Source organism: Prenolepis imparis, unplaced genomic scaffold, assembly GCF_030444845.1.
Source record: "Prenolepis imparis isolate NDT839.2.m4 unplaced genomic scaffold, iyPreImpa1.0 SCAF_7, whole genome shotgun sequence".
Taxonomy (NCBI): domain Eukaryota; kingdom Metazoa; phylum Arthropoda; class Insecta; order Hymenoptera; family Formicidae; genus Prenolepis; species Prenolepis imparis.
The window spans coordinates 9,008,947-9,034,358 of record NW_028141165.1 but is presented as its reverse complement, the minus strand read 5'-3'; the positions used below and the strand labels follow the sequence as shown (position 1 = coordinate 9,034,358).

The window sequence follows — 25,412 nt, the reverse complement described above, 5'->3', positions numbered from 1 at the left end:
CATCTGCTTCATGTAAGCAGGGTATACGTTACAAAGCAATAATAAAATAAATCTAATGAAAATGTAAAAACGGAGTTATATGTTATACTCGTAAAAAATTCGTATAAATGAGGAACTACGCATGTTGGACTGATTCGTCGCAGTGTTGTACATCGAATATTCTGGCAACACGACGAGTTTCCGCACGTGCCGGAACAAGTTAACCTGCATGAGAATATGTTCTCGCCGAGAGATTCGGGTAAATCGGAGTATGTTAGTTTAAATATTCACGATAGCTCGTCCTTTGCACGCGGCACTTCGCGTAGTTTATGGAGGGTACGTATATCTGAACGAAAAATATAGGTATATCATGAGATATTATCTCTATATAATTATTCCTCGCTTGACTGCTCGTTTCTTTTTTAGCAATGGAACCAATTATCCAGGTTTCAGAGAAATATTCTATACTTTGCAGTTATCACAGTTTTACTTGTAATATTTTATCTCTTACCTAGCGAAACCAAAGCTGGTACCTCTGACGAGGTAGATTATAATAATGTAGAAGTTGTACAAGAAACTGCCAAATATGAAAAGGTATATAGTTAAGAGATTCATAGTTATGAGAAAAGGTTTAGATGTCGAAAAGGAATATCGAATCCCTTTTTATTCTGCAGGCAGTTGATGAAGTTGTTGTAGATAATGATGAACAGGGTGCTAGACCTGGTGAATTGATTGAAGGTGAAGTGATTGAGGAGCCTGAGTTTCAACCAGAAATTAATCAAGTCGATGATGATCAAATTGGCGAGCCACCACAGCCAAAGCCAAACGCACTCAAATTTAATGGTAGATTATAATTCATGAAGAATAATTGTGTACAAGAAACTTATACCTAATTATTCTAATCTAATCTAATTTTATATATATATATATATATATATATATATATATATAAAATTATTCTTCATGAATTATAATCATATATATATCATATATATGATTATAATTCATGAAGAATAATTATATATATATATAAAATTAGATTAGATTAGAATAATTTAGGTATAAGTTAAAAACTTGGGGTTTTTAGGTCCACAAAATAGCAGACAAGAAGCTGTTGTAGCTGCTTTTAAGCACTCCTGGGAGGGGTATAAGAAATATGCTTGGGGTCATGATAATATCAAGCCAATATCAAGGAGATATCATGAGTGGTTTGGTTTAGGTCTTACTATAGTAGATTCGTTGGATACTATATATATAATGGGATTGAATGATGGTGCGTATGAGTAGTGATGAATTAAATTTTAAAATATCTCTTTATAGTGAAAAAAGAAACAATTTTCTTGCATCGTGTTTCAGAATTTTCCAGGGCAAGGAAATGGGTGGAAAATAGTTTAGTATTTACGTTAAATAGGGATGTTAATTTATTTGAAGTTACAATTAGAGTATTAGGCGGTTTATTAGCGGCGTATCATCTTTCTGGTGATATACTCTTTTTAAATAAGGCTGTAAGTAATGGATCTAAGATAATTTTAATTAATTCTGTTAGAATCTCCTAACATTTAACTATTAATCTCTCAATTTAATTGGCGGTTTTCAAGATGGATTTAGGTGATCGCATGATGCCAGCATTTTCTACTAGATCAGGTGTTCCATATTCCGATGTCAATCTCGGCACTAGAAGCGCGCATAGTCCCAAATGGGGGCCTGATAGTAGCACGAGCGAAGTTACTTCGATTCAATTAGAATTTCGTGATCTTAGTCGTAGTACAGGGCAACCTAAGTTTGAGGTAATATTTTAGGATTGCAGTGACCTTTTAAGCAGTTTATACATTAGAATACACAGCATATCTAATTTATTATCTTTTCAGGCTGCAGCCACAAAAGTTTCCGAACATGTACATAAATTAGAAAAGCACGATGGCTTAGTTCCAATCTTTATTAATGCTAATACCGGCCAGTTTCGAGAATACGCAACAATTACATTAGGAGCTCGCGGCGATAGCTATTACGAATACTTATTAAAACAATGGTTACAAACTGGAAAAACTATAGACTAGTTAGTATATTTCTCACGTAAGAAATTATTATCATCCGGAATAATCTATCGACTATTTCTCAATTGATATTTTTTTTAGTTTACGGGACGATTACTTATTAGGCATTGCTGGAACGCAAAAACATCTCGTTAAACATACAGCAGTCAATAAATATTTATTCATCGCTGAATTGGTTGGCGTAAACAAAGAAATAAGACCAAAAATGGTATATAACTTGGATGAATAGTCAAAAAAATTTATATCGCGTTCATAACGTTATATCGCGCAAATTTGTATTGTAGGATCATCTTACATGCTACTTGGGAGGTACTTTAGCGTTAGGCGCGCATCACGGACTGTTGCCAGCACATAATACTCTTGCGGAAGAAATAGTTAAGACTTGTTATCAAACATACGCAATCCAACCAACCTTCCTCGCGCCCGAGATCACTTATTTTAATATACAAGTAAGTTTAAAAAAAAATTCGTATCAACTCGGATAAAAAACATAGAATAGAACCGATATAAAAAAATATAGAATGGAATCGATCATTTTTATCACGTGCTATAAAAAAAAATATTCATAAGCAACACTTGTTTCTGTAGAAAGTGGAGGGTGATAATCAAATGGATATGTACGTAAAAACGAATGATGCTCATAATTTACTGAGGCCCGAATTCATTGAGAGTCTATTTTATATGTGGTATTTCACGGGAAATAAAACTTATCAAGATTGGGGTTGGCAGATATTTCAGGTGAGTTACATAACTCTCCTCGGAATACTTTTACATTTTACACATCTCTGACATGAAACGCATCTCCATAGGCTTTCGAGAATTATACCAAAGTCGAAAATGGCTATACAAGTATTGGTAACGTCCGAAATGTTCAACAAACCCGTCAACAAGATATGACGGAAAGTTTTTGGTACGCCGAAACTTTAAAATACTTGTACTTGTTATTCGATGACACTAGACAATTGATTGATTTGGATAGGTGGGTATTCAATTCAGAGGGTCATCCATTACCTATATACGAATCGTAATGCGCATAATAGTGTGAGATTTGAATTTTTTATCCTAAAATCCCTTAATTCCTAATATTAGTTTAATAATTTTTTAAATGGCCAATTATCGATTGTTTCTGTGTGCTAACACATTAATCATTATTTCTGCAATCAAAGTCCCTTAAACTTCTCGAGCTCTCGCGACGTAATAATTCTCTCTTATTGTTAGAGAGAAAACACAAGATTATATATAAATAACTACAGATTTACTTAAGTATTATGGCAAACAAATTACAGATGATTTGAAGTCATGCAGTAAATGATTATTTTTTAGAGCAATTTCTTCAATAATTAATTAATTATGAACAAACAAACAGAGATTGAATTGCAAAGTTTTTTTCAATTATATAAAAAATTGAAGATATAAGATACTATGAATATCTTCTTGATTCATTATCATTAAAATATGATTTCAAATGAATATGCACCATTAATTGCACATTTTTAATTACGTCTATACTACATCTAAATATGGCAAATTAATAATAGATACTATTAGTGTTTTAGATTTCAATTGCAAGTTTCGAAAATATATAGATTATTGATTTCTACTTATTGTGTGGATAATAAAAGTAGACAAAACTTTTTTTAGCACATATATTGTACTTACCCATATATTCTTTTCACAAAACTTCTAACTTTAGTTGTGCACATCATTTTTTTAAATGTACTCGCGATATAAAAAAATATTATTTAGTGCAGTCTTCACATTAAATTCGTATGTTATAATATTACAAAAATAATCTAGTCCTCATCTATGAATAAATTACATTGTATACTTGCAATCTCCGATTATAAATATTTATATAATTATATTTATATAAATATTTATATAAAATATTAGGAAATATATCTGTTTGCAACTACTGAGTCATTAATATAGCGCGGCGATGATTAAATTACAATCTTGATAGAAATTTATGTTGTTAGAAAATATAGAAAGCAAATATTTAAATCATTGTATCTATATTTTTAATATTATCTACAAATAGCAACATTAAAATCGTGAAATGCTAGGACACTGTCGAGTGGTAGAAGCAAATAAATTAAATGAATGTACTAAAATTGTATAAAATAAAATTCGATTTAATCATCAACTGCGCTATAGAGATACTACTACTTCTAATTACTGGCGCATTAAAGAAAAAAATCTCGAATTATTCTTTGTTTATAATAAATGCATCTTTATATATCAATATAATGGATAGCTGTTTGATATTATTTTAATGACTGAGATAAATCTGAAACAGTTCAGATCAATTATAGCAGTGCATATTTGCAACTATGAGTACATTTACACGGCACTCTTAATCGAATTTAATAACATCTGTAGTTGTAAAGCTGGCCAATCACAGCCATTTCCCTGAAGAATGGAACGGCTGTGATTGGCCAGTCTTACAACTACGGATGTTATCAAACCCGATTAAGGGTGCCGTGTAAATGTACTCTATGATAAACACCTCACATTGAGCGCTCAAAAAATATAAGTTAATTATTCACGCGCGTTTCTTAGATCGCTTTTAATCGAAAATTATGGGTGCTCGAAATATTATACGATAGCATCCAAAACTTGGGTTGCAACTGCGAGCGTTACGCGCAATATATTTCATATATTTATTTATAAAATTCTCTACATGTCACACACCGCGAGGATTTCCTCCCACTTCTCTCGTCTATCACAAAATTGTATCCTCACAGCGCGCGATACTTATTGCATAATCAGATTTTAAATTTCTTTCGCCAGAGAGAGGAGCGCCTCGAGATCTCGAAAAGTCAAATCGAGCAGAATCGAGAGACGCACCTTTCTTGGCTCCATTATTTAAGGCTCCTGGTACCTTGCCGACAATGTCGGAATCGTGACGTCAGAGGCGAGAAAATACACGCTATTTTTTTTTAGATGCCATTTCTAAATAAAAACATATTTGCATAAAATAACACTTAAGATCTCTTTAATACACTTCTAAAAAACGCCGAAAACTATCCTTTTCCCTTTATAATCAATCAACAGCTGTAAAATGTAATATTATGAGGCCCAGTCCTTTTGGTCTTTGCACATGCGCAGTCATTCCGCATGTCAAAGTCTGATATCTCGATCATTTTAGGGTTGTTGATTGACTGTCAAGGGAAAAGAATAGTTTTCGGCGTTTTTTAGAAGTGTATTAAAGAGATCTTAAGTGTTATTTTATGCAAATATGTTTTTATTTAGAAATGGCATCTAAAAAAAATAGCGTGTGTTTTCTCGCCTCTGACGTCACGATTCCAATATGGCCGCGGTGAGCACCCAGGAGCCTTAACTCCATTATTTAACTAAAGGACCTCGAACGGTCTCAGACTATCGTGCAGTCGCAGCACTGTTGTGTGTAGTAAAGGCAATTGATCATGCAGGAAACGTCCGGCTCGTCGGGGCTCTTCTTCGTGTCGACGTCGAAACCGTTCCTCTCGATCTCTGGTTTCGATTGCGGCACGGGTAAAGTTTGTACGATCGGCACGGCTTCCTCTATCGCCTCGGTGTCGGTGATGTCCCCGCTGGGTTTCGCTGGTTGCGACGTTATAGGAGCGGTATTAATCAATCTCGCATCGTCCAGCACATCGAAACTCGTCGTGGATATCGATGCCTGCGCCGGAGGTGATGGTTCTCCGGAGGACATTATCACGCTGAAACAAGCGAAACATTACGATTTAGTTCACTTTGACTAAGAACTGCAAGAAAATATGGGTAATAATCTTATAATTGGGAGTGGGGAGAAAAAAATTAAATTCAGATTAATATAATTCATTTTTCCTGAAGTTCTTGAGAAAAGCGAGTTAAATCAGCGGAAGCTTTCCGATTAGACGGATTATTAGGAACATTTAATATAGGGATGTTAGATTTTTACAAAATACATTTCTGTCGCAATTTGAATATGTAGAATCGCTGGACGGAATAAAATTAGACGATGAGAAAATGAATATCTCGAGGTATACGTCTTTCGCGAAATCCTTCGCGAACCTACCATCTAGTCTTCTTGAAAGGGTGTGTTCGAGCCCTCTCCTCCGCGGTTAGGGTAGAATAAAATGACACTTGTTGCAACATGTTTCGTAAGTCCAACCTTCGTCGCGTGAGAAATGTTTGTAATTTTATCGTTTGCACTTATATTCTCGTCTCACGAAACACTATACTCCTATCACACTCCTACACGTCTCGTGTCATATAATTTTCATCTAGTCCATCTAATCTAATCACCTTTTGCATTCCTTTCATCTTTTAAATATGTAGAGCAACTGTGAAAATAATTCATTTCACTCTGTAAGAAATTATCAAATGTGTGCTTACGATTCTAAATTGTAAGCTAAAAATACGGTTTGATATGCACGCGTTTGTGTAAACATCCTTCGGAAAACCTTCCATGATAAAAGGCTTATTACGTTTACGATCGCATACGTAACTTGCGTCGCATCTGGTGCATCACTCGCACCGATTACATCTCAATTGATCGAGTCTCGAGCATGTGGAGAACATTAGTGGAATACCACTGTCATTTTGTCGACTAATAGAGACTAACGAACGTTAACTGGACCTACATTGCATATCGTATTCTCCATTGAAATTTGATTAATAACGACGCGCAATTGATTTCTTTCGAGGAAGAGCATTTCTCCGTCCATCCTTTCTCCTCTTTCTTCGTTAAAAATAGAGTATTATTAGAATATCTTATTGTTAGAGTCACTTTAAGAATATTTGATTCTTATATAATGAATACTAACAATTTTGTTAAAAATAATACATGCAGATAATATGCAATTGTGATTTTTTTTGTCGTTGATTTTATTTAAAAGATGTAAGATACGCATGTTTTCAACTCGTTCAAATTAAAATTTCTAATAAAATAAATGGTAAAATATAATTATTAGTCATTTCTAAAAATAAATTTAACGAAAAAATTTATGAATTTACTGAAAAAATATATTATGATGAAAAATAAATGATAAACTCGATTGGCATAATTTAGAAGTTAATTAAAAGAGTTCTGATTATCATTATCAAAAAATTCAAACGAGGGATATCTTTCATACACACACAATCGCTATTTGATTTTTCTAAAATTTTAGAAAAGAGGAGAAAAGAGATATATATGAGGAAAACCATGTGACATCGTAAAACTACAAACTTTAGCTAGACTAGAATATTAGGGTCCCTTCGTGTCAATTGTATTCGCTCCAGGTCAAATCGGGAGTGAAAACTGCAGCTGTGTTCTACAAAGCAGCTGAGAAATATTTCATTCCGTACAAAAGCTATTTTGCAAGGTCAATGCGTAACGTTCGTTTTTCTACGCGTACAGAAACGATGATAAAATTACGATTACGCGTTGATTTTTTAATGCGGTTATTTGAATTGCGATTATCAGAACAATAAAAACGCGTTTTTTTTGTAAGATTATTTTCTGCGCTGTGATTGCATCAGAAAATTAAAATATATATATACTTAGATTATATTATTTATCTAAAACAATTAAATTACATAACAAGTTTGTGAAGTTATTAATGATTTTTTGATATTTGTGATATATTGCCACAATATTTTTTTTTAATATTTAAATAAAAAACCGCGATTGTTTTTAATACTTCAATATATTTTGAAAAATATATTAAAAATCTAATAAAACTTATAAAACGCTTATGGAATGATAAAGTAGTGTTTCAATTATCTCATTATTTTTCATTAACCATTTGAGTTAGCAATCTTGTACGATAATCAAGCAAACGTGATAACATTGAATATGATAACGTGATTTTATAATAAACTTCTGATGCGGTTTTACTGTTTTTTTTTTACAAGGAATATTAATATACAAATTTATATTCTTTTGTTAATATATAAATTGTTAATAAATGTGCTCTTTGGAGAGAAACCTGCGGACAAAATTCAACGGTGATAATCAGTAATGTGCAACGTGCGTACAATTATAGCTTCGCTGACATAAAAGATGTAAATTAAATTAAGAAGCTGGTGATTAAGTGACGACATAAAAATTATTAGAATTTCTAATCAATAAAATTCGAATTTCTTATAAACAAATTTCGTGAAATAACTAGAAGGCTTTCCTAGTATCACGCATTATGTGCACCGAATCGATACATTAAACTATGCGTGCAGCTCACAGACGACAAATGTAAATAGCTGTCACGGTACTCACACTTCCGCAACACAATGTTATGCAAGACAGTAATATTCTATTATTTTTTATAGTAACTCCAAGTTTTGCCAGGATAAGATTAGTTTCGCTTATACATATGTCTGCACCGGAGAGACTTGTACTTTTTTTCTACCTCGATTAGATTATCATCTATCAACTAAAAATATCAATGCTCAATAAAACAAAATTAATTAGCTTGTAAGATAATTAAATTAGTGAATGAAAAATAATTACTAATGACACGATTTCATACAGTTCCAAATGAATGTGTATGATGTCACAAGTCATTATCATTGCCATTTATTTACGTACATAAAATGTTTTTTAATAATTATTATGCACCCACGTGTGCCATTCTATTTATATCAAAATGACCGAGACCGAGACCACGTATAACTACGAATTTGAATCAAAAACGCTGACTTTGCGAAAAGGTATACCGGTATTATAATCGCGCGCCGTCAACGGTCGCCGTGAAACTGTCTGATCTGAACTCCAAGAACGCTATCCCACCCTGGATGAGCTTTACACGTGTTATACGACAGTGCCGTATACTAACTAAGGCATAAGGACTCGATACGATACGATATAATATACGATTCATACATTGGATATATGCGTGAAAGAGAAAAAATTAACAGAAATTCCGTTCTATATAATTGAATTATTAATTTTCGAAATCAACGATATAAGAATATTTCTCGATTCAATTTTATTTTGTATTTTTTGTGCAAACTTATATCGGACAATTAAAAAAAATTTTTTTTCTCGTAGAAAAGGCAATAATTAGACGATTAAATAGAAAAACAGAATTAAAATATATATATTTTTTTTAAATAGTAAAAAATACGAATTTTTAAATTAATTACAAAGTTCGAGGATTAGAAAATCCTGTTATTCTAATTACTAAATTTGCAGAAATTGTTACAATTTTAATTAATAATTTTATAAAATATATATTTCAATTTATCTTTTCATTTAGTTTTATAGATGATTAAATTTTATTTTGTGAAGTAGATATTCGGTGAAAAAACTGTCGTTCGAGAGAAAGTAGGCGACCGGTTCCCACAAACATAGTCTTGAAATCCAGATCGTATTTACGATTCTTCTCTCGCGAAGTATTTATAAATACTAACCTGTGTATTGTATTGATCGAAGCATAGAATTCAAAGAAGATTGTTATAATATTCTATCAGTCTATTTGATCCTCGCTGAAAGCCATTTAACTTTTGTATATCCATTTGCAAAGTTATATTAATGTTTTTACATACAATATAAATAATACTTTTAATCTCTACACTCTTGCAACAATTCATTCAATATTCGCATTAATCAGTAGAATAAAAAGCACGAAACGCATATATAAACTCTTAGATTAGCATAAATTAAAAAAAACTTTTAAGAGCGGGTCTCCTCTCGCCATCAAGGACATTCGCAACTGAAAGGCAAAAGCCTTTTTTTTTACCAACGTACTAAAACGAGTAATAAACGCGGAACAAATGGAATAAGCGATATCGAATAAGTGATAAAAAATATACGGGTTACACCGGGTCTTTTTTTTTTCGCCGGCGCGAAACTCGTGAACCTCGGCGAATCCGAACCGAAAAGAAAAATTCCTCGAAGCAACCGTGCTCGACCAAGCGGACACGTGATAGGATTACAGGATGGGCGAAGGGACTTAACCTACAACGCGTTCTTCGCACCGGTCGTTCGTTTTTTTCTCCTTTCCTTCTGGACTTACTCATAACTCCCGTGCTGCGGCAACGGATTTTTAAAGCGCATCGTTGCGCCCGATGACACTGTCAACGCGAGCGCTGCTGCACCAGAGAGCCGGTTGCCGTTGGTACGGTCGCGATCAACGCGATCGATGACGGATACGATCAAAACTGTACGACGACGTAGTAGGATGTCGAGGCATCTCGAACGATGCTCACGCGACGATGAATACGTAGTGCGTGATACGCGCACGCATAGCACGCATAGCACGCATGCGAGAAAGACGTAGGACTGTAGGACAAGGGACTCGAGAGAAACTGCCGCGTGAATTGAAACTTCACGTGGAAACCGAGCGCGATATTTTTTTTTCCGCACAGAAAACGTATAATGACAATCTTCATCGCGTTGCTGTGATTCACGACAATGGAAATGCGCGACGAATGACGTCAGATTAATTAATTTCTTTCGCGTCGTGCGGAGGACTTTAAATTAGCGGAGGGTTCGATCTCTCGAATTCGATGAAATTGCGAATGAAAAGCGCGAGAGCCGCGAGAAGAGGGGGGTGTATCATTTTAATGAATGGTATTAGACAGATCGAGAGTATATATCGGAAGACTCACGTAAAGAGGTTAGCTTCGTTCTTTTTCTTTTTCGTCGTATGAATCCAATTGCGAATGTGATGTTTCTTGCTGTTGGACTCTTTTTTCGATCTGCCATGGCCGTGCGATTTACCGTGCTTCTTCGAAAACATGTCTCTTTCTTTTTTTTATATCAAAGATGCGTCATACGCGCACTGTGTTAATATTAACGTACCTAACGAACATTCGTCTCTTCACGCTTTATTAATACACGTCGAGTATTTAATTCCGTCATCGCGCGATGATGTATAATCCTCCGCGATTTTATCACGGTGAGCTTGAAAATTACGTGCAAATTGCACGCGATATCGACAACGAGCAACCGCGTCACTGACTGAATACAGACAAAGATCCAGTCGCGATCGAGTATAACTGTACACGCGTGCAATGTGTATGTGAATGTACATATTGTAACGCCGTATGACGTGGACGGTGAAGGATACGAGCGAGAGAATTGAGGGCCGATTATATTTATTACACGCATTTCACTCTATAAAAATCTAGCGAGAACAATTGTGTTTAAATTCTAGAGTCCGCTATGGTAAATAAATGAAATTTTTGAATAAAAATGTAGTCATATACGCGCGTTTCTTTTCTCGATTCGTTGTTTATTATAACAATGCATGCGGCTTCGGAAAGTACAATTATATTATACGTAATTATTACATAACATAATATCATGATGGTACGATGATAGCATTTAAATCATGATGAGTAGCGTACACACTTAATTATTCGCGTTTACACTTACCAATCGAGAGACATCCTTGATCTTAATTGTGTGAACAAAGATTTTCTCTAGTCTCGTTACGGTTTCGCTCGGGTCGAGAAAAACCGATCGTTTCGAGATCGAAGGAATTCTATCGATGTCTCTGAACGTGGATCGCGAGTGATACTCTGTGAAACGCGAACGAAGGAACATTGAGAGCGATGTAATATTTTCCGATACAACATGCCGATGTAGATTAGCGGTTTCGACAGAGCATATTTTAACATATAAATTAAGCAAACACACTTTCATTAACCAATGAGAATTTCTGTCACTCAATAATACAACACTCTGATATATACATATATATATTATTGAGTGTCGAATAAATCTCGCCACAAGCTTCATTATTCGGAATTAATGCCTTTTCAAACGAGAATTATATCTATAAAAATATGTACGTATTAATCGTAGCTTTTCTATACATTCACGCTTTCATAGTTTAGCAAAATTATATTTTAACACAATTCTTGCCAGAGTCTAAGACAGTTGGATAAAATTGATTTTGCAATACTTTGTTCTCGCTAGAATTAGTTTCTTTTCTTCGCGTAAATATCTCCCTTGATATACATGGGTCACTATAATATCACATTCGGCATTCATTGTGTTAAACTAAAGATAAAAGCCTAGGAAATCGTATCTTGAGAGTAAAATATAATACATGCTAAGAGCTAAGAGCAGATAAACTTACTTAAAATTCTTTTCTTTTTCCTCGACTTTCTCTCTAAATGTGATGTTTCTCGTTTCCTATTTCGGTATCTCTTTTCCTTAAGATAATCGCACGACCCGCTATATTAGTCCAAGAATATACAAACTTGTTTAATGGTTAAAGCACACACAACTATTTGTACATAGCATTACAACAAAGATTTGTTTCCTCAAATTCTTACTTTATTAACATTTAAAGAACATTTTTATCTCGCCGAACATTTAATTTCGTGATAATGTTATTATTTCGCAATTTTAATCTTATACGATTATTAATTGAATCGTATTAGAAAATCGTTTGGAAATTAAGCAAATGACAAAACCGAAGATGAATGACGAAGATTAAATATATAATGAACGTATATGATACGATATTTAATTTATTTAATTTTTATTTTGAGAGCCTTTTATTTGATTTATAATTTAACGACATTGTTGCAATTTTACGATATAGAAATCAGAATTTCGATCCATTCCTTTGATTTTGCAATTACATTTTTACACCGAAATCTCTCTCTCTCTCTCTACCTCTCTCTTCCTTTCTTTCTTCTCTCGTTTCTGGGATATTCTTCGAATATCAAATAAAGTATATTTGTGCTTCGCCGAAACGTACCTTACCTTACGCGCTCCTTTCTCGGTTCACGTCGCGCCTTCTTTTTGAGACGCGCATGTAAACGTGGTCGATATGAAACCGGTTCTCAAGCAAGCGAGAGAAGCGTGCGAGGATAAAAAAATTGGAACTTCTATGCCAACGCGTCTCCCGACGAGAGTATATTCCATACAAATTATAATAGCTATTTGTTAGACGCGCTCGTACTCGCGCGTGCAGAAATTCCCGCGCTTTCCGCGCGGAATTCGTCACTTATTCACCGCTGGATTCACAATCAGATCGGAGATGCGTATGAGAGAAAAACGGTGTTGGTTAATTCATCGTTCGTTCGTTAATTCATTCTTAATAAATCGCGTACCAAATCAACCTTTCGCGCATCTCATTTTAATACGTGAGATTCGTTCGCGCCGCGTAAGCATTAGTTTCTTGGGAAATTCGCGCACGTCGCGCTGTCGAGTTAGCACGTGTCGTATTACGCAAAGCGCTCGTCTCGAAAACACATAACACCATACCTGGGCATTTGAAGCTGACCACCGAGGACGAGATATCGCGTTCTCTCGAGAGAAAAGGAACGGAATATATACATATATAATATATATATACAATGTTAAAATGTGTGTAATATCTATATATTATGCAGCGTGTCGCATCATGGCTCGAATCGTCGACCACAAACGTCAAACAGACCGTGACAGAAAACTTTTGCAACGTGCATTGTCTCCGCGTTTGCCAGAGCAAACCTTATATTGTTAGAACTATAATAACGTAATGTTTCGCAGACGCTCGCTAAAAAAACTACAAGACTCCGTATCTATACAACAGCTTGGTCGACGAAAGATTATATTTTGACGCGAATTATCTTTACATTTGAAATTATTATCTCTTATTTTGCGACCGCTTCAAAACGAGATTGTGTCGTGAATGAAAAAAAGAAATATTAAAGATCCTTTTTTATTCGACGCGATTACATATATTATTATTGGCAGTCTTGTCAGGCCGAACAGTTCATTTACCCCTTTTCCTTGACAAACGACAACGTGGGTGTAATGATGATTCGACTATTATGTATGTGTGCGTTCTCGGGGAGCTTCGTAATCTCGACGTAACGTAACATGTAACATCGCGCACGCTTACATATATACCCGTCCTGTATACATGCATACGTACATCTACTCATCCGTAGACGCTACACATGTACTCACCTGAACTCGTGCTTGGACGTGCTCGCAACTTCTTGCGTGTAAACATCCGCGTGGACAGTTATCGTCGTCGGCTCCCCTTCTGTTCGCATCCTCTCGCCTGTCATATCGCCGGAACAAAATGATTAGAGCGCGACGGCGTCTTGAACTTTAGTCTCGTCACGTGGTTGATGCAATTTTCACTCTTGTTTCTAGTCGTACGTCTTCGCGCCGACTGGAATTTTTCGCAGGCCACACGCGAGATGACTAGGTATTCTTTTCCCTAAATAAAGAAAGAAACACATAATATACATGTATAATAATAATACGCACGCACAATGTTATATATGTTATTAATGCAACTGCTGCGAGAATGTTTTTCTGGAAAAAACAAAATTTTTGTTTATCTTTCACGCAATAGCAGTGATGCTTTATCTCACTGCATTATGCATTAATTATGGCGAGTATGATTCTGATTGAACATCTCTATTTACCTCGTATAATGTCGGTAATATCGATGTCTTTAGGTTTCTTGCTGCGTTATATACTTCAAATACGATGCGTTGCGTAATAATATCAGCGGCGGTCGCACAACACGATCAGAAAAATGAGCTTTATAATATAATACACGCGACGAATTCTCGCTACAGTCTACACATCGACAATCCGTGAACAACTGACGACTTTCGGCCTCTGTTGTGTCAGGTCCGTGTGTGCCTGACCGTCCGAGAACCCTCCTAAAATTTTCTACAAATAACATCCCCTCCTTTCATCCCTCTCTCTTTCTTCTATGCGTTTAGTCTCTTTTAACCAATTGACAATGGACGCTTTCCTCAATGTCATCAACAAAAAATGTGAAATATTTTAAGGACGGATTTTAGGGTCGGAATTTCGTTGAAATCTCGGCCGAAGAATCGTTTCTACATGAGTTAATTGTCCTTTTCTAGACATTTCTAAAAAAAAAAAATTAAAAACCGTAGTCAAACTTTCACTTAAATATTACACGAAAATATTTTCCACGTTTATTTATGACAATTTTCTCGCAATTCAACATAAAATTTACGATTCTGAAATATTTTTTAATTCTTATGTAAAGGATATATTTATCTGTGATATCGAGAATTAAACTGAGATCGAGCGATTTGAATATCTGTTAATGCCGCACAACTATTTAACGCATACGGCTCGTTTTCGTCGCACTTGCACGAATCAAGCGTCACGTTTGGGGCTCGGTAGGGTCTATCCCTTCTACGTTCTTAGGGTCCTTTGTTACTTGCCGCCTGGCGAGAGTTGGCCGCATCCTGTGAATGGATCGGAAAGCCTCAATTTCCAAGAGTCACGGTAAAAAGAAAAAATGCGTATTTATATAAAAGACTCATCCCCCTCACAAGAAGTGACTAAAAAAAATTTTTTTTTTTTTTACAATTTTTATAATTATATCCAAAATAAGAGAATCATATATATCTTATATACGATTATTCTATTATCGTTATTTTATGCAGGGAAGAGCATTATTGTAAGAAATGTGAATATTTAGAGAACCTCTATCAGATATGTTGTCTTTATATTATCAATATAATTCATCGAGTTCGTTAACGTAATTGTTTGTTAAGTAAACGGAAAAACATAATACATCAATACAACATAATTGTGTTACATTATAATATCGATTTCGAGATTTATCTATATATTAAAATATGCTTTTTATTTAACGTACATTAAGTTCAAAATAATCTCGAAAAACTATTTTTCTATATTATGTAAGGATAAAGAAAAAAAATGAAACAAAGAAATAGAAAAAATTTTGTAAAAATAATTAATAATTTCAATAAATAAATGTTTATGGAAAAATAATCACGATATTAGAAAAAATATTACTTACTAGATGAAGAATATAGCATTATATGTAAACAATTATTTTATTTCAAAAGTCTTTACATGTGCAAAAATAGATAAAAAATATCACTACATACTGGTTCTGTGCTAGCGAAAAATCTAGCCTTCAATATGGTAGAGTTTGTTGTTCTCTTAGTTAACATAGCATAGCGTAGTAATTTTCTTTCAAATTTTCGTAGGTTTCTTTATTTTCTTCCCTGTATTTGGGACATCCTTGTTATCAGCTTTTTTCCTTACGTCTTCTACTTTAGACACGAATTCAAAGATATCATCCGCTAAGAGACCCGGTTCTTCGAATGCAGCGAAATGACCTCCGCGCGGTAGATGATTAAATTGCATTATATTAGTATATTTGTCACGAAGGAGGCTCTCCGATTGGTACACTAGCTCGTGAGGAAATATCGCACATGCTGTTGGTACATCAATGGGTAAACTAAAAATTAGATCGACGTATATTATTGAAAATATAGATAAAACTAATTGTTTTTTTTAAATAAACAAACAAATTTTATAAAGAAGCAAATTTGTAAAAAAACAAAATGAAAGAAAAACACGCTCACTCGTCTATTCCGCTTGTCATATGTTTCGTAGCAAATTGCTCAGAATAAATTCGAACACTCGTCGTCAAAGAATTGGTAATCCAATAAAGCATGACATTATCTAAAAGCTCGTCTAAAGTATATTTTTCGAGTAGACCGCCGTCAGGACGAAGTTTGTATTCGTTATTCGTCCATGTACTAAACTTTTCCAAGATATATCCTGCCAGTCCTACTGGAGAGGCTGCCACAGCAGTGCCTTTAAAATAATTTTCGATTACTTTAACTCTTCAACAAGTTGCATTTGTGTATGTACATTCTTTTAAATACTTGTGATATGATATTGGTATATCACATTGATTGTTTAATTTTAACGAAAGTTCAATTGTGAGTTTAATTTAATATTCAAGAATTAAGACTTCGTATAAACGCACATATTAAGTTTTCGTTATAAAAATTTTCCATATAAACAAGTACCTATAGTATCCGGTTTGCTAGCCTGTATGTGCATATATCCCGATTCCTCAACTAATCGTCTCATGTGATCTGTCAAGGGATACATTCTAGAATAATATTCGTTCTCTACCACGAGTTGTGGAATAAAAGCACCGAGTAATAACCAGGTCATGCTAGACTTGACGAAAATTGAACACATGTTCATATGAGCGCCAAAAATGCTGAAAGAAAACGATTATTATTTTCATATTTTATATTCTTACGTTAAATCCTGTCAATTTAATATCGTATATGATACGTACTTGTCCGGGAACAAACTGCCTAAATACTTAGCAATAATAGAGCCCCAGTCTCCTCCTTGCGCGTAAAACTTGTTAAAGCCAAGACGCAACATGAGATTTTTTAATATAACGGCTATCTGAAAGTAATAAATTATTACTGTGCACATATGTATACATATGTTTGTGCCGCATAAGAATAAATATTAAATATTCGTTATTCCAGTGCATTCTTTTCGTGACAATGTCTTGAATAGCATAATAAGTACTATATGCTATTTAGCAAAAGACTATTGCGCATTTTTTAAATAAACTTTACCTGTGCTGAACCCAATCCTGATCGAACAGCCCCTTGCGAGAATCCATATCCCGGAAGCGAAGGTGCAATCACCTCAAATACAAAATCTCTGTCGGTACGCGGTGTCGTTAATATAGGAATAATTTTTTGAAACTCCACCACAGATCCTGGCCAACCGTGCATAATTAATAATGGAAGAACCTTTATGTTTTTCCGATCCGGAGGAATATATGGTTTCACGTGATAAAAGTGTATGTCCAGACCTGTAAATGTAAAAAAAATTCTCACTCTACTTTCATTTCACGTTTTGAGCTAAATTTTTAATTAGCTCTATATAACAATAATAATATAATCATTACACACACACACACATATAATATGAAAAATATAACAATATATAAATAAGATAATTAAATAGATTATTTAACAAAAATAAGACAGAAATAATATCATACAGCTAATTAACAGATAATTAATAATTAATAAACAGGCTCTAATTACAAAACGAACTTCCGTTGATGTAAATAGAGGTACATTTAACGGATGTAATTGTTCTTTTATAATGATTAATTAATCACCTGACCCGTTTGCATTTTCTTATTGCAGCAATAAAAAAAGAGGGTTAATTTTAGCAGAACAATAACAAAAAATATGCGTCATTCGTTTTTATCAAAGCGTTTTTAGTTTGCTACAGTACAGTACCGGTTCGTCTCACTCGAGTAACGAAAAGCATTCTAACGGGATTTGTATGATTAAATCATGGATGAGTTATTTGGGTTAACATTATCTTCCGTTAATAGTAAACGAAAAAAAAACAATAATTGCCAAAAAAACAGAAAAAAATATTTAACAAGAGCGATTCATTTTTATATCTGGAACAAATCGTTCATTCATTGCAAAATATTTCCGAACACTCTTTTCAAAAAATAATACTGCACGATCACAAAAGAATTTATTACCTTGTATATTGGTTATATATTGAGGATATTTGTTGAGAAGCGCTTGCCTTTCAGTCCAATTGTATTTTGTATGCCAATGTTCAAGAATATTATTTAGATATGTCGTGCTGATGCCGTAAGTCCACGCAACATCCTCCAACGGTTCAACCAGCTCTCTTTTCTTTGCGAGTCGTTCGTTTAGATCGTCGATTACCTTATTGTAGAAATTTTATACAAAAATTTTACACAACAATTGCTGCACGTGTTTTCTTTTAGTTCTTTAAAAAGATTTATTTGCGTTCTTTTGCGACGTTTGTTTTTTCCTTATTTCACAATTATCGATTTCTTATTATAGTAATCGATTTCTTCCAATTAAAAATCGAAAAATTTCTATTTTGCTCTTTATTCTTTGTGAAAAATTTTTATATTTACATAGTAGATAAAAATTTCATCTTAAGATGTTTAACAATTTCTTAAAAATTGGTAATTCTTTTACTTATACTTGAAAAATATAAATAAAAGACTAAAGATTTCCAAATTTAAAACTTGTGTAGGTAGCTTTTGTATATATTTTTATATTATCTCTCTTTGAATAATAATCATTATTCAATAATACAAAAAGTTTACAAGTCCTTAAAATATTTATGATGTTTTATTTTATACGAAATTTATCAAATTTAGCTTATATTCTTATCAAAATAGACTATATTCGTGTCTTGTTATCAATTAAAAATATTCGCGATAAGTTAAGAGTTATATTATGCAATAAAAAAACTTGTTGATGCATAGTTGAAGGCCATCTATCTTTACTCATAAAAACTCAGAAAAAGTCGCCGATATTATCAATAGGTGTGTTCGTTTTGATTGAATTCGCTACAGTAGTTCAGAGTTTATTTTTTTCCTTCCAATGTCGAGCAAAAAAGATAGAACGACCTAATGATATATGATGATGATTTTCCGGTATCGAATTAGAAAAATAACTGCATACACGATAACAATTGTAAAGTAACACATTTAACGCAAATATGCATGGAAAATACGAATAGTTTTGACCGGAAAATTAATATTTATTAAAAGTATCATACGTTTTTTTATGCTTATATAATATCTTATATAATAGACCAGTGAAAGTATATAGAATCTTGAAAACGTATTATTTATCTTAATGAGATACAATACTTTTCTTTCGTGACTTACCGACTTTGGTGTATTTATAACGAAAGGTCGTACTTCTTTCGAGGCCTCCTTATTTTTTTCCGGTCCCCAGAACGTTTCAGGCAAATCTATTACATTTATAGGATTGTTTCTGCAACGAAATTAATACTTTAAATCTTCTCGATTGATAATGAGTTATATTACTTATTTATAACTAACGCAAAAAATATTGCAACAAAGAAATGCAATTACAAAGTTAAAAACAAATCATAAATATATATAAAATGTCTTTATACTCTGCAAAGCCTTTGATACAATGTTTCGAATGAATTTATTCAATGCTTAGGCACTTACCGTAACAAGAGAGCTATGCCAATGGTAAGAACCAAGATTACCGTCGTGGTCTTCCACATGATGTGTATCCGTCTCGTCTGACATAGAACGTATAACTGCCTTGAACTGCGTACGATTGACTAGGCAACAGCCCAGTCATTGTTGATTTTAATGGTAGGGGAATGGCAGTCCATGCTTGTATGTTGTATGTGTGTGTGTTTGTGTGTGTGTATATATGTGTTGCGTCTGTAATCTCTCGAGATATTATGTCTCTGTTATCAATTTTACAATGTATGTTTCAAACAGTTCTCACACATACTTTCTTTATTATCTAGAAATCTTTTTTATATCAAAGCAATGATATATAACTTTTTTCAATAATCACTTATAATTCTGTCGATGTTCTTCGATAAATTTCACAAAGAAAACATACAACTTAACAAATATATTTTTGCATTTTTGTTTTAGTTCATACTTTCTTCCTCCTCTTTTTATTGCTCATTCGATTATAATTTACTTACATTTGTAATCTTGAATATTTTACATTTAAATGTGTTGATATTGTTTTCAAGTTATTGTTAATATCTAATCATTTTACATAACTAACATATCATATAGAAGTATATAAATCAAATTACATGCAATTAATAAAATATAATATATTCTTATTTACACTCTCATTTATAGAAAATGATAGTACAAGATGATATGACAATACTATGAAGAGTGAAGAAATAATGTTATTCTATTTATTTTATATGTAATCTTTTAGTTTTTACACTAACAAAGAATACTTATTAAATCTTTCATATTTTTACATAGTTTTGGTTTGTATTTAAATAAAATAAAAAATATCACACTAATAAAGAGAAACAGAAAAGAAAGTTTATTAACATTATTATTATCGGTTATTTATAATATATTTTAAGCAAGAACATATTGGTTATTTAATGTATAAAAGATATATATCAGCATATAATTGTCCAAATCAATTCTTCTCCTTTCTTGAATTAACGCAAAATTACATTACATTTTTATATATGTTTATAAGAACTCAAAATTTATAAAAAAGAAAGGATTTTATTTTTGTTACAATAATAATGGAGAGAAAATCTATAGTAATTTATAAAACATTTAAAATTATCATACTAATAAAAAATGATACAATAACTCGTAGTACAATACAAAAAATCGTGTAAAAAGAAGGCAGTGAGCCGTAGCAAGAAGTTAGTGCTCTTTATTAATTTATTTAATTAGAATCAATATATAACAGTATTTATTATATGTTATATATTGATCTTAATTGAATGAATTAATAAAGAGCGCTAACTTCTTGCTATGGCTCACTGCCCTTTTTTTACACGATTGATTTTAATCATTGGAGTCTTGTGATTTATACAATACAACAAAATACAATATAATAAAATTAATAATATATAATATATTATATACGTATAATATATTTTTTTAAATATATTGATTAGAGGAGTCAACCTCCCAATAACCTTGACCTTGATATATGTTCCTCAAATCATTATCCTGAGTAATATCTGAAAACTTTTAACCATCGCACATTGTTTATTGAAAAATTTTATATAAAATAAATAACACGAAATATATAAATATATACATACATACATACATACATATATATATAGGATATATCAGACCACCCGTCCACCCCTTTTATTTTGGAAATGGTTCAACATTATGAAAAATCGCGAAATACGTGTTTGATTATTTCGAGGGACTACTCTTTTAATAATATATTGTTTTCACATTTTTATTCTACAAATATTGGTCCACTTATCCACGAAATATTTAAGCTCTTCAAACGTTAAAAAATGATTATTTTCATGCACATATCGTGTAAGAGATTCACACGAACCGTCTTTTCCATGCTATATAATTGATTCTTTTTATTCTCATTGTTTATATTCCACATTTTCATTATAATTAATTTATATATAAAAATAGATTTACCTTGCCATTCCCACAGCGTACCAAAGTGCCCATGAAGGCGATATTTTTCTTCGACGTCAACCCATTGGTTTTGAGAAAAGGAGCCGTTCGTTCTAAGTTCTTGATAATTTAAACAAGTAGTTGTGGCTATTAAAGCCTTGGGACAAACTGAGACACTAACTTTACGCAGTGTCTCACTTTGTCTTACGGCATTTTTCTTATCAGTAATTATCAGGATTTAAAAAAATGTATAGTTTTACATGAGTTCTAAAAAGAGTTGTGCCTTCTAAAAGCAAAAAAAATATTAATTAAGCTAAAATGAAGACAACTGGATACCTATATCTTTAGATATTGAGATGAGACGCCAGTTGATTTTCGAGAATTTTACTTCTAAAGCTATATCTTACATAATGAATTAGTTATTAATATTAATATTTATATTATGTTATAATGCAAAAAATAATAAGATTGCTCTAATTATGTATGTATTTTATTTGTTATTACAGATAGCATTACTGATAAGCTGCACGCGAGTTTGACTGCGAGATTCTGAAATACTCGTGCGGTTCACGCGTCGCGTCGAAAGTGCCGTGTAAAGTGTCGGACGATCGTAATTATTCGTTTTCGCGATTGTCGTGAGTGCTACGAAGGACCAAGAGAGGAGGAGGAGGCCCAGGGAGGCATCGGGCGACAACGGGGCAACTACGAGGTATGCAAAATAAACATAATTTATAACATACTCAATTTACTAATTTGTTACTGGTAAAATTACTTAATTTATTTCTATGAAATTTATTTTGCATTATAATTTTAAATAATATGTTATATTTCTTTTAACTTGATTAATATTTTTGACAGTTATCAGCTGATTTCTGTCAAAAAATATTATTCGAGTTTAAAGTATTATAATATAATATTATTTGCAACATGATTATTTTAATTTTTATAACATATTTTTATTTTAAAATATAATGAACAAATTGACGCTTTAATCAGCTGATTTCTATCAAAAAATATTAATCGAGTTTAAATAAACTTACCATGCCATATCATATTGTCCCACGATTACTATAATTTTCAGAGTAAATTCTAAAGAAAATTCTCTCTGTGTACATGCAAAACACGTGTTGTATGTTTCGCATAGTCTGATGTCTCGAATATCTTTTAACATTGCAGATGTTCGAGTCGGAAGTGCAATTGAGATAAGTGTCGCAGGTATCTTCGATATCGCGTGTGATGAGTCGGGAGTGTCGAATCTATAGCGACGAACGAACGTTTCGATCTACCCATTGGATTACGCGGTCGGGCATCCGCGATTATTTAAAATCGGCGTTCGTCGTTTCGCGAGTTCGAGTGTTTGTCGTGAGACGTTTCTCCAAACACGTATTTCGCGCAATTTATGATAAATATCGTAGGTACCGTCGCGTGTGACGAACCGAGAGTGTCGAATCTAGCGACGAACGAACGTCTCGATCTACCCATTGGATTACGCGGTCGGGCATCCGCGATTAATTTAAAATCGGCGTTCGTCGTTTCGCGAGTTCGAGTGTTTGTCGTGAGACGTTTCTCCAAACACGTATTTCGCGCAATTTGTGATAAATATCGCAGGTACCGTCGCGTGTGACGAACCGAGAGTGTCGAATCTAGCGACGAACGAACGTCTCGATCTACCCATTGGATTACGCGGTCGGGCATCCGCGATTATTTAAAATCGGCGTTCGTCGTTTCGCGAGTTCGAGTGTTTGTCGTGAGACGTTTCTCCAAACACGTATTTCGCGCAATTTATGATAAATATCGCAGGTACCGTCGCGTGTGACGAACCGAGAGTGTCGAATCTAGCGACGAACGAACGTCTCGATCTACCCATTGGATTACGCGGTCGGGCATCCGCGATTATTTAAAATCGGCATTCGTCGCTTCGCGAGTTCGAGTGTTTGTCGTGAGACGTTTCTCCAAATACGTATTTCGCGCAGTTTGTGATAAGTGTTGCGGATATCTTCCAACATCGCGGGATCTTCCAACAAGACGGCGATGCATCACCGGTGAGTCTATTAATTATTTATTTTATTCATTTAATGTTTATATATAATATCTAATTAATCGCTTTGTTTATTATTACCAATGAATGATAAACAAGATCAGACTCTAGAACTTAATGCTCTACGATACCCAATAAATTATTAAATTATCAATTAAATTATTATAGTTGCATAAGAAAATTAGTTCCTCAGAAAACTCGCATTTTTATTATAACATATATTAATGAAACCTGTAGTACTTAAAAATTTCTCAAAAATATACGCCGTCAAGGCATATCTTAAATCTTTTTGTTGACAATGAGTTATATTATGTATTTATAACTTCTGCGAAAAATATTAAAACAAAAAATGCAATTTACAAAATTATAAATAGATATATACACAATATATGTATATTTAAAATGTCCGCGAAGCCTCTCTCTCTCTCTCTGATAAAATTTCGAATGAATTTATTCAATGCTTGGGCACTTATCATGACAAGAGAGCTATGTTAATTGTATAAGAACAAATATTATCATCCTGGATTCCACATAATGCATCCGTATCATCTGACATAATATATGGAATAATATATATGTAAATGTATAATTGCCTAGAACTCTGTTATCAATTTACAATGTACATTTCAAACAGTATCATATACCTAACGTATCATATAGAAGTGAATCAAAAATTATATGCATAATAAAATATAACATATTCTCCTTTACAATCTCATTTACAGAAATAAATGACAATAGAAAGAAACGATATTACAATACGATATTACAATATGAAAAGTGAAAAAACATTATTCTACTTATTTTATATACAATCTTTTAGCTTTTACATTAAAAGCGATACTTAAATCAATCTTTTATGTTTTTACATTTAAATAAATAAAATAAAATTTAAATAAAATAAAAAGTATCACACTAATAGAGAAAAAAAACAGGAGAAAAGTTTATTAACATTATTATTATCAGATATTTATAATATAATAAACAAAGACATATACATTGGTTATTTAATATATAAAAGATTTATGTATATCAGCATATATTGTCCAAATTAATTCTTGACGTTTCTTGAATAAATAATGTTGCATTTTTATATATCTTTGTAACAATTCAAAATTCATAATAAACAGATTTTTTGTTACAATAATAACGAAAATCTATAATAATTATAAAATATTTAAAATTATCTTATATATACTAATAAAAAATAATACAATAAATATAATAAAATAAAATACAGTATAATAAAATTAATATACAATATTGTATATTAATATACATTAATGTACAATATATTATATACAAATAATATCTTTTCTATAATTATATTGATTAGAGGAGCCAAGCTCTCCCAATAACCTTGATCTTGATATATACAAAATATTCCAGATGTGTATTCCAGATTATTATCCTGAGTAACATCTGACAAATTTTAATCATTGCACATTGTATATTAAAAATTTTATATAAAATATAATTTTTATGTAAAAATAATATTTAATTTAATTATATAATATAATATAATTATTTTTATATAATTTTCACATAAAGATTCAAATGTAAATTGTCCATGAAAAAATTAATAGTGGCTCCAGTTTACATGAGTATTAATATGCATACTACACGCGTATACTATATTAAGATAAG

The 25,412-nt window shown here is 32.6% G+C and overlaps 4 protein-coding genes across 11 annotated transcripts in view; 2 read left to right on the top strand and 2 right to left on the bottom strand.

The window, feature by feature from the left end:
- Positions 1-25,412, top strand: part of Med27 (mediator complex subunit 27) — a 146,301-nt gene that overhangs the window by 2,785 nt on the left and 118,104 nt on the right. The window contains exons 3-4 of the mRNA XM_083043279.1: positions 22,234-22,436; positions 22,904-23,769. Of these exons, the coding sequence (XP_082899405.1) occupies positions 23,759-23,769 (11 nt within the window). The 5' untranslated portion in view covers positions 22,234-22,436; positions 22,904-23,758. The remainder of the gene's footprint in view (positions 1-22,233; positions 22,437-22,903; positions 23,770-25,412) is intronic.
- On the top strand, positions 22-3,698 carry Alpha-man-ib (alpha-Mannosidase class I b). Its single transcript, XM_083043297.1, has 11 exons — positions 22-315; positions 406-573; positions 654-822; positions 1,067-1,252; positions 1,336-1,484; positions 1,578-1,766; positions 1,848-2,035; positions 2,115-2,241; positions 2,318-2,482; positions 2,622-2,771; positions 2,843-3,698. Exons 1-11 carry the CDS (start codon positions 217-219, stop codon positions 3,059-3,061), a joined length of 1,809 nt encoding a protein of 602 aa, XP_082899423.1. The 5' UTR covers positions 22-216; the 3' UTR covers positions 3,062-3,698.
- LOC145939130 (uncharacterized) lies at positions 5,273-14,870 on the bottom strand. Of its 8 annotated transcripts, none has more exons than XM_083043305.1 (4): positions 8,491-8,847; positions 8,257-8,413; positions 6,076-6,366; positions 5,277-5,737 (listed from the first exon to the last, which is right to left on the bottom strand). In XM_083043305.1, the coding sequence occupies exons 3-4, from the start codon at positions 6,153-6,155 to the stop codon at positions 5,410-5,412; spliced, it is 408 nt and encodes a 135-aa protein (XP_082899431.1). In that variant the 5' UTR covers positions 6,156-6,366; positions 8,257-8,413; positions 8,491-8,847; the 3' UTR covers positions 5,277-5,409. The 8 variants fall into 8 exon arrangements, with proteins under 8 accessions (XP_082899427.1, XP_082899426.1, XP_082899434.1 ...); XM_083043303.1 differs by having other exon boundaries at positions 6,076-6,343; XM_083043304.1 differs by having other exon boundaries at positions 6,076-6,343; positions 8,569-8,847.
- On the bottom strand, positions 15,776-19,912 carry LOC145939127 (juvenile hormone epoxide hydrolase 1). The gene is made up of 8 exons (XM_083043298.1): positions 19,787-19,912; positions 19,475-19,583; positions 18,299-18,491; positions 17,361-17,602; positions 17,066-17,181; positions 16,785-16,984; positions 16,332-16,566; positions 15,776-16,204 (listed from the first exon to the last, which is right to left on the bottom strand). Exons 1-8 carry the CDS (start codon positions 19,843-19,845, stop codon positions 15,937-15,939), a joined length of 1,422 nt encoding a protein of 473 aa, XP_082899424.1. The 5' UTR covers positions 19,846-19,912; the 3' UTR covers positions 15,776-15,936.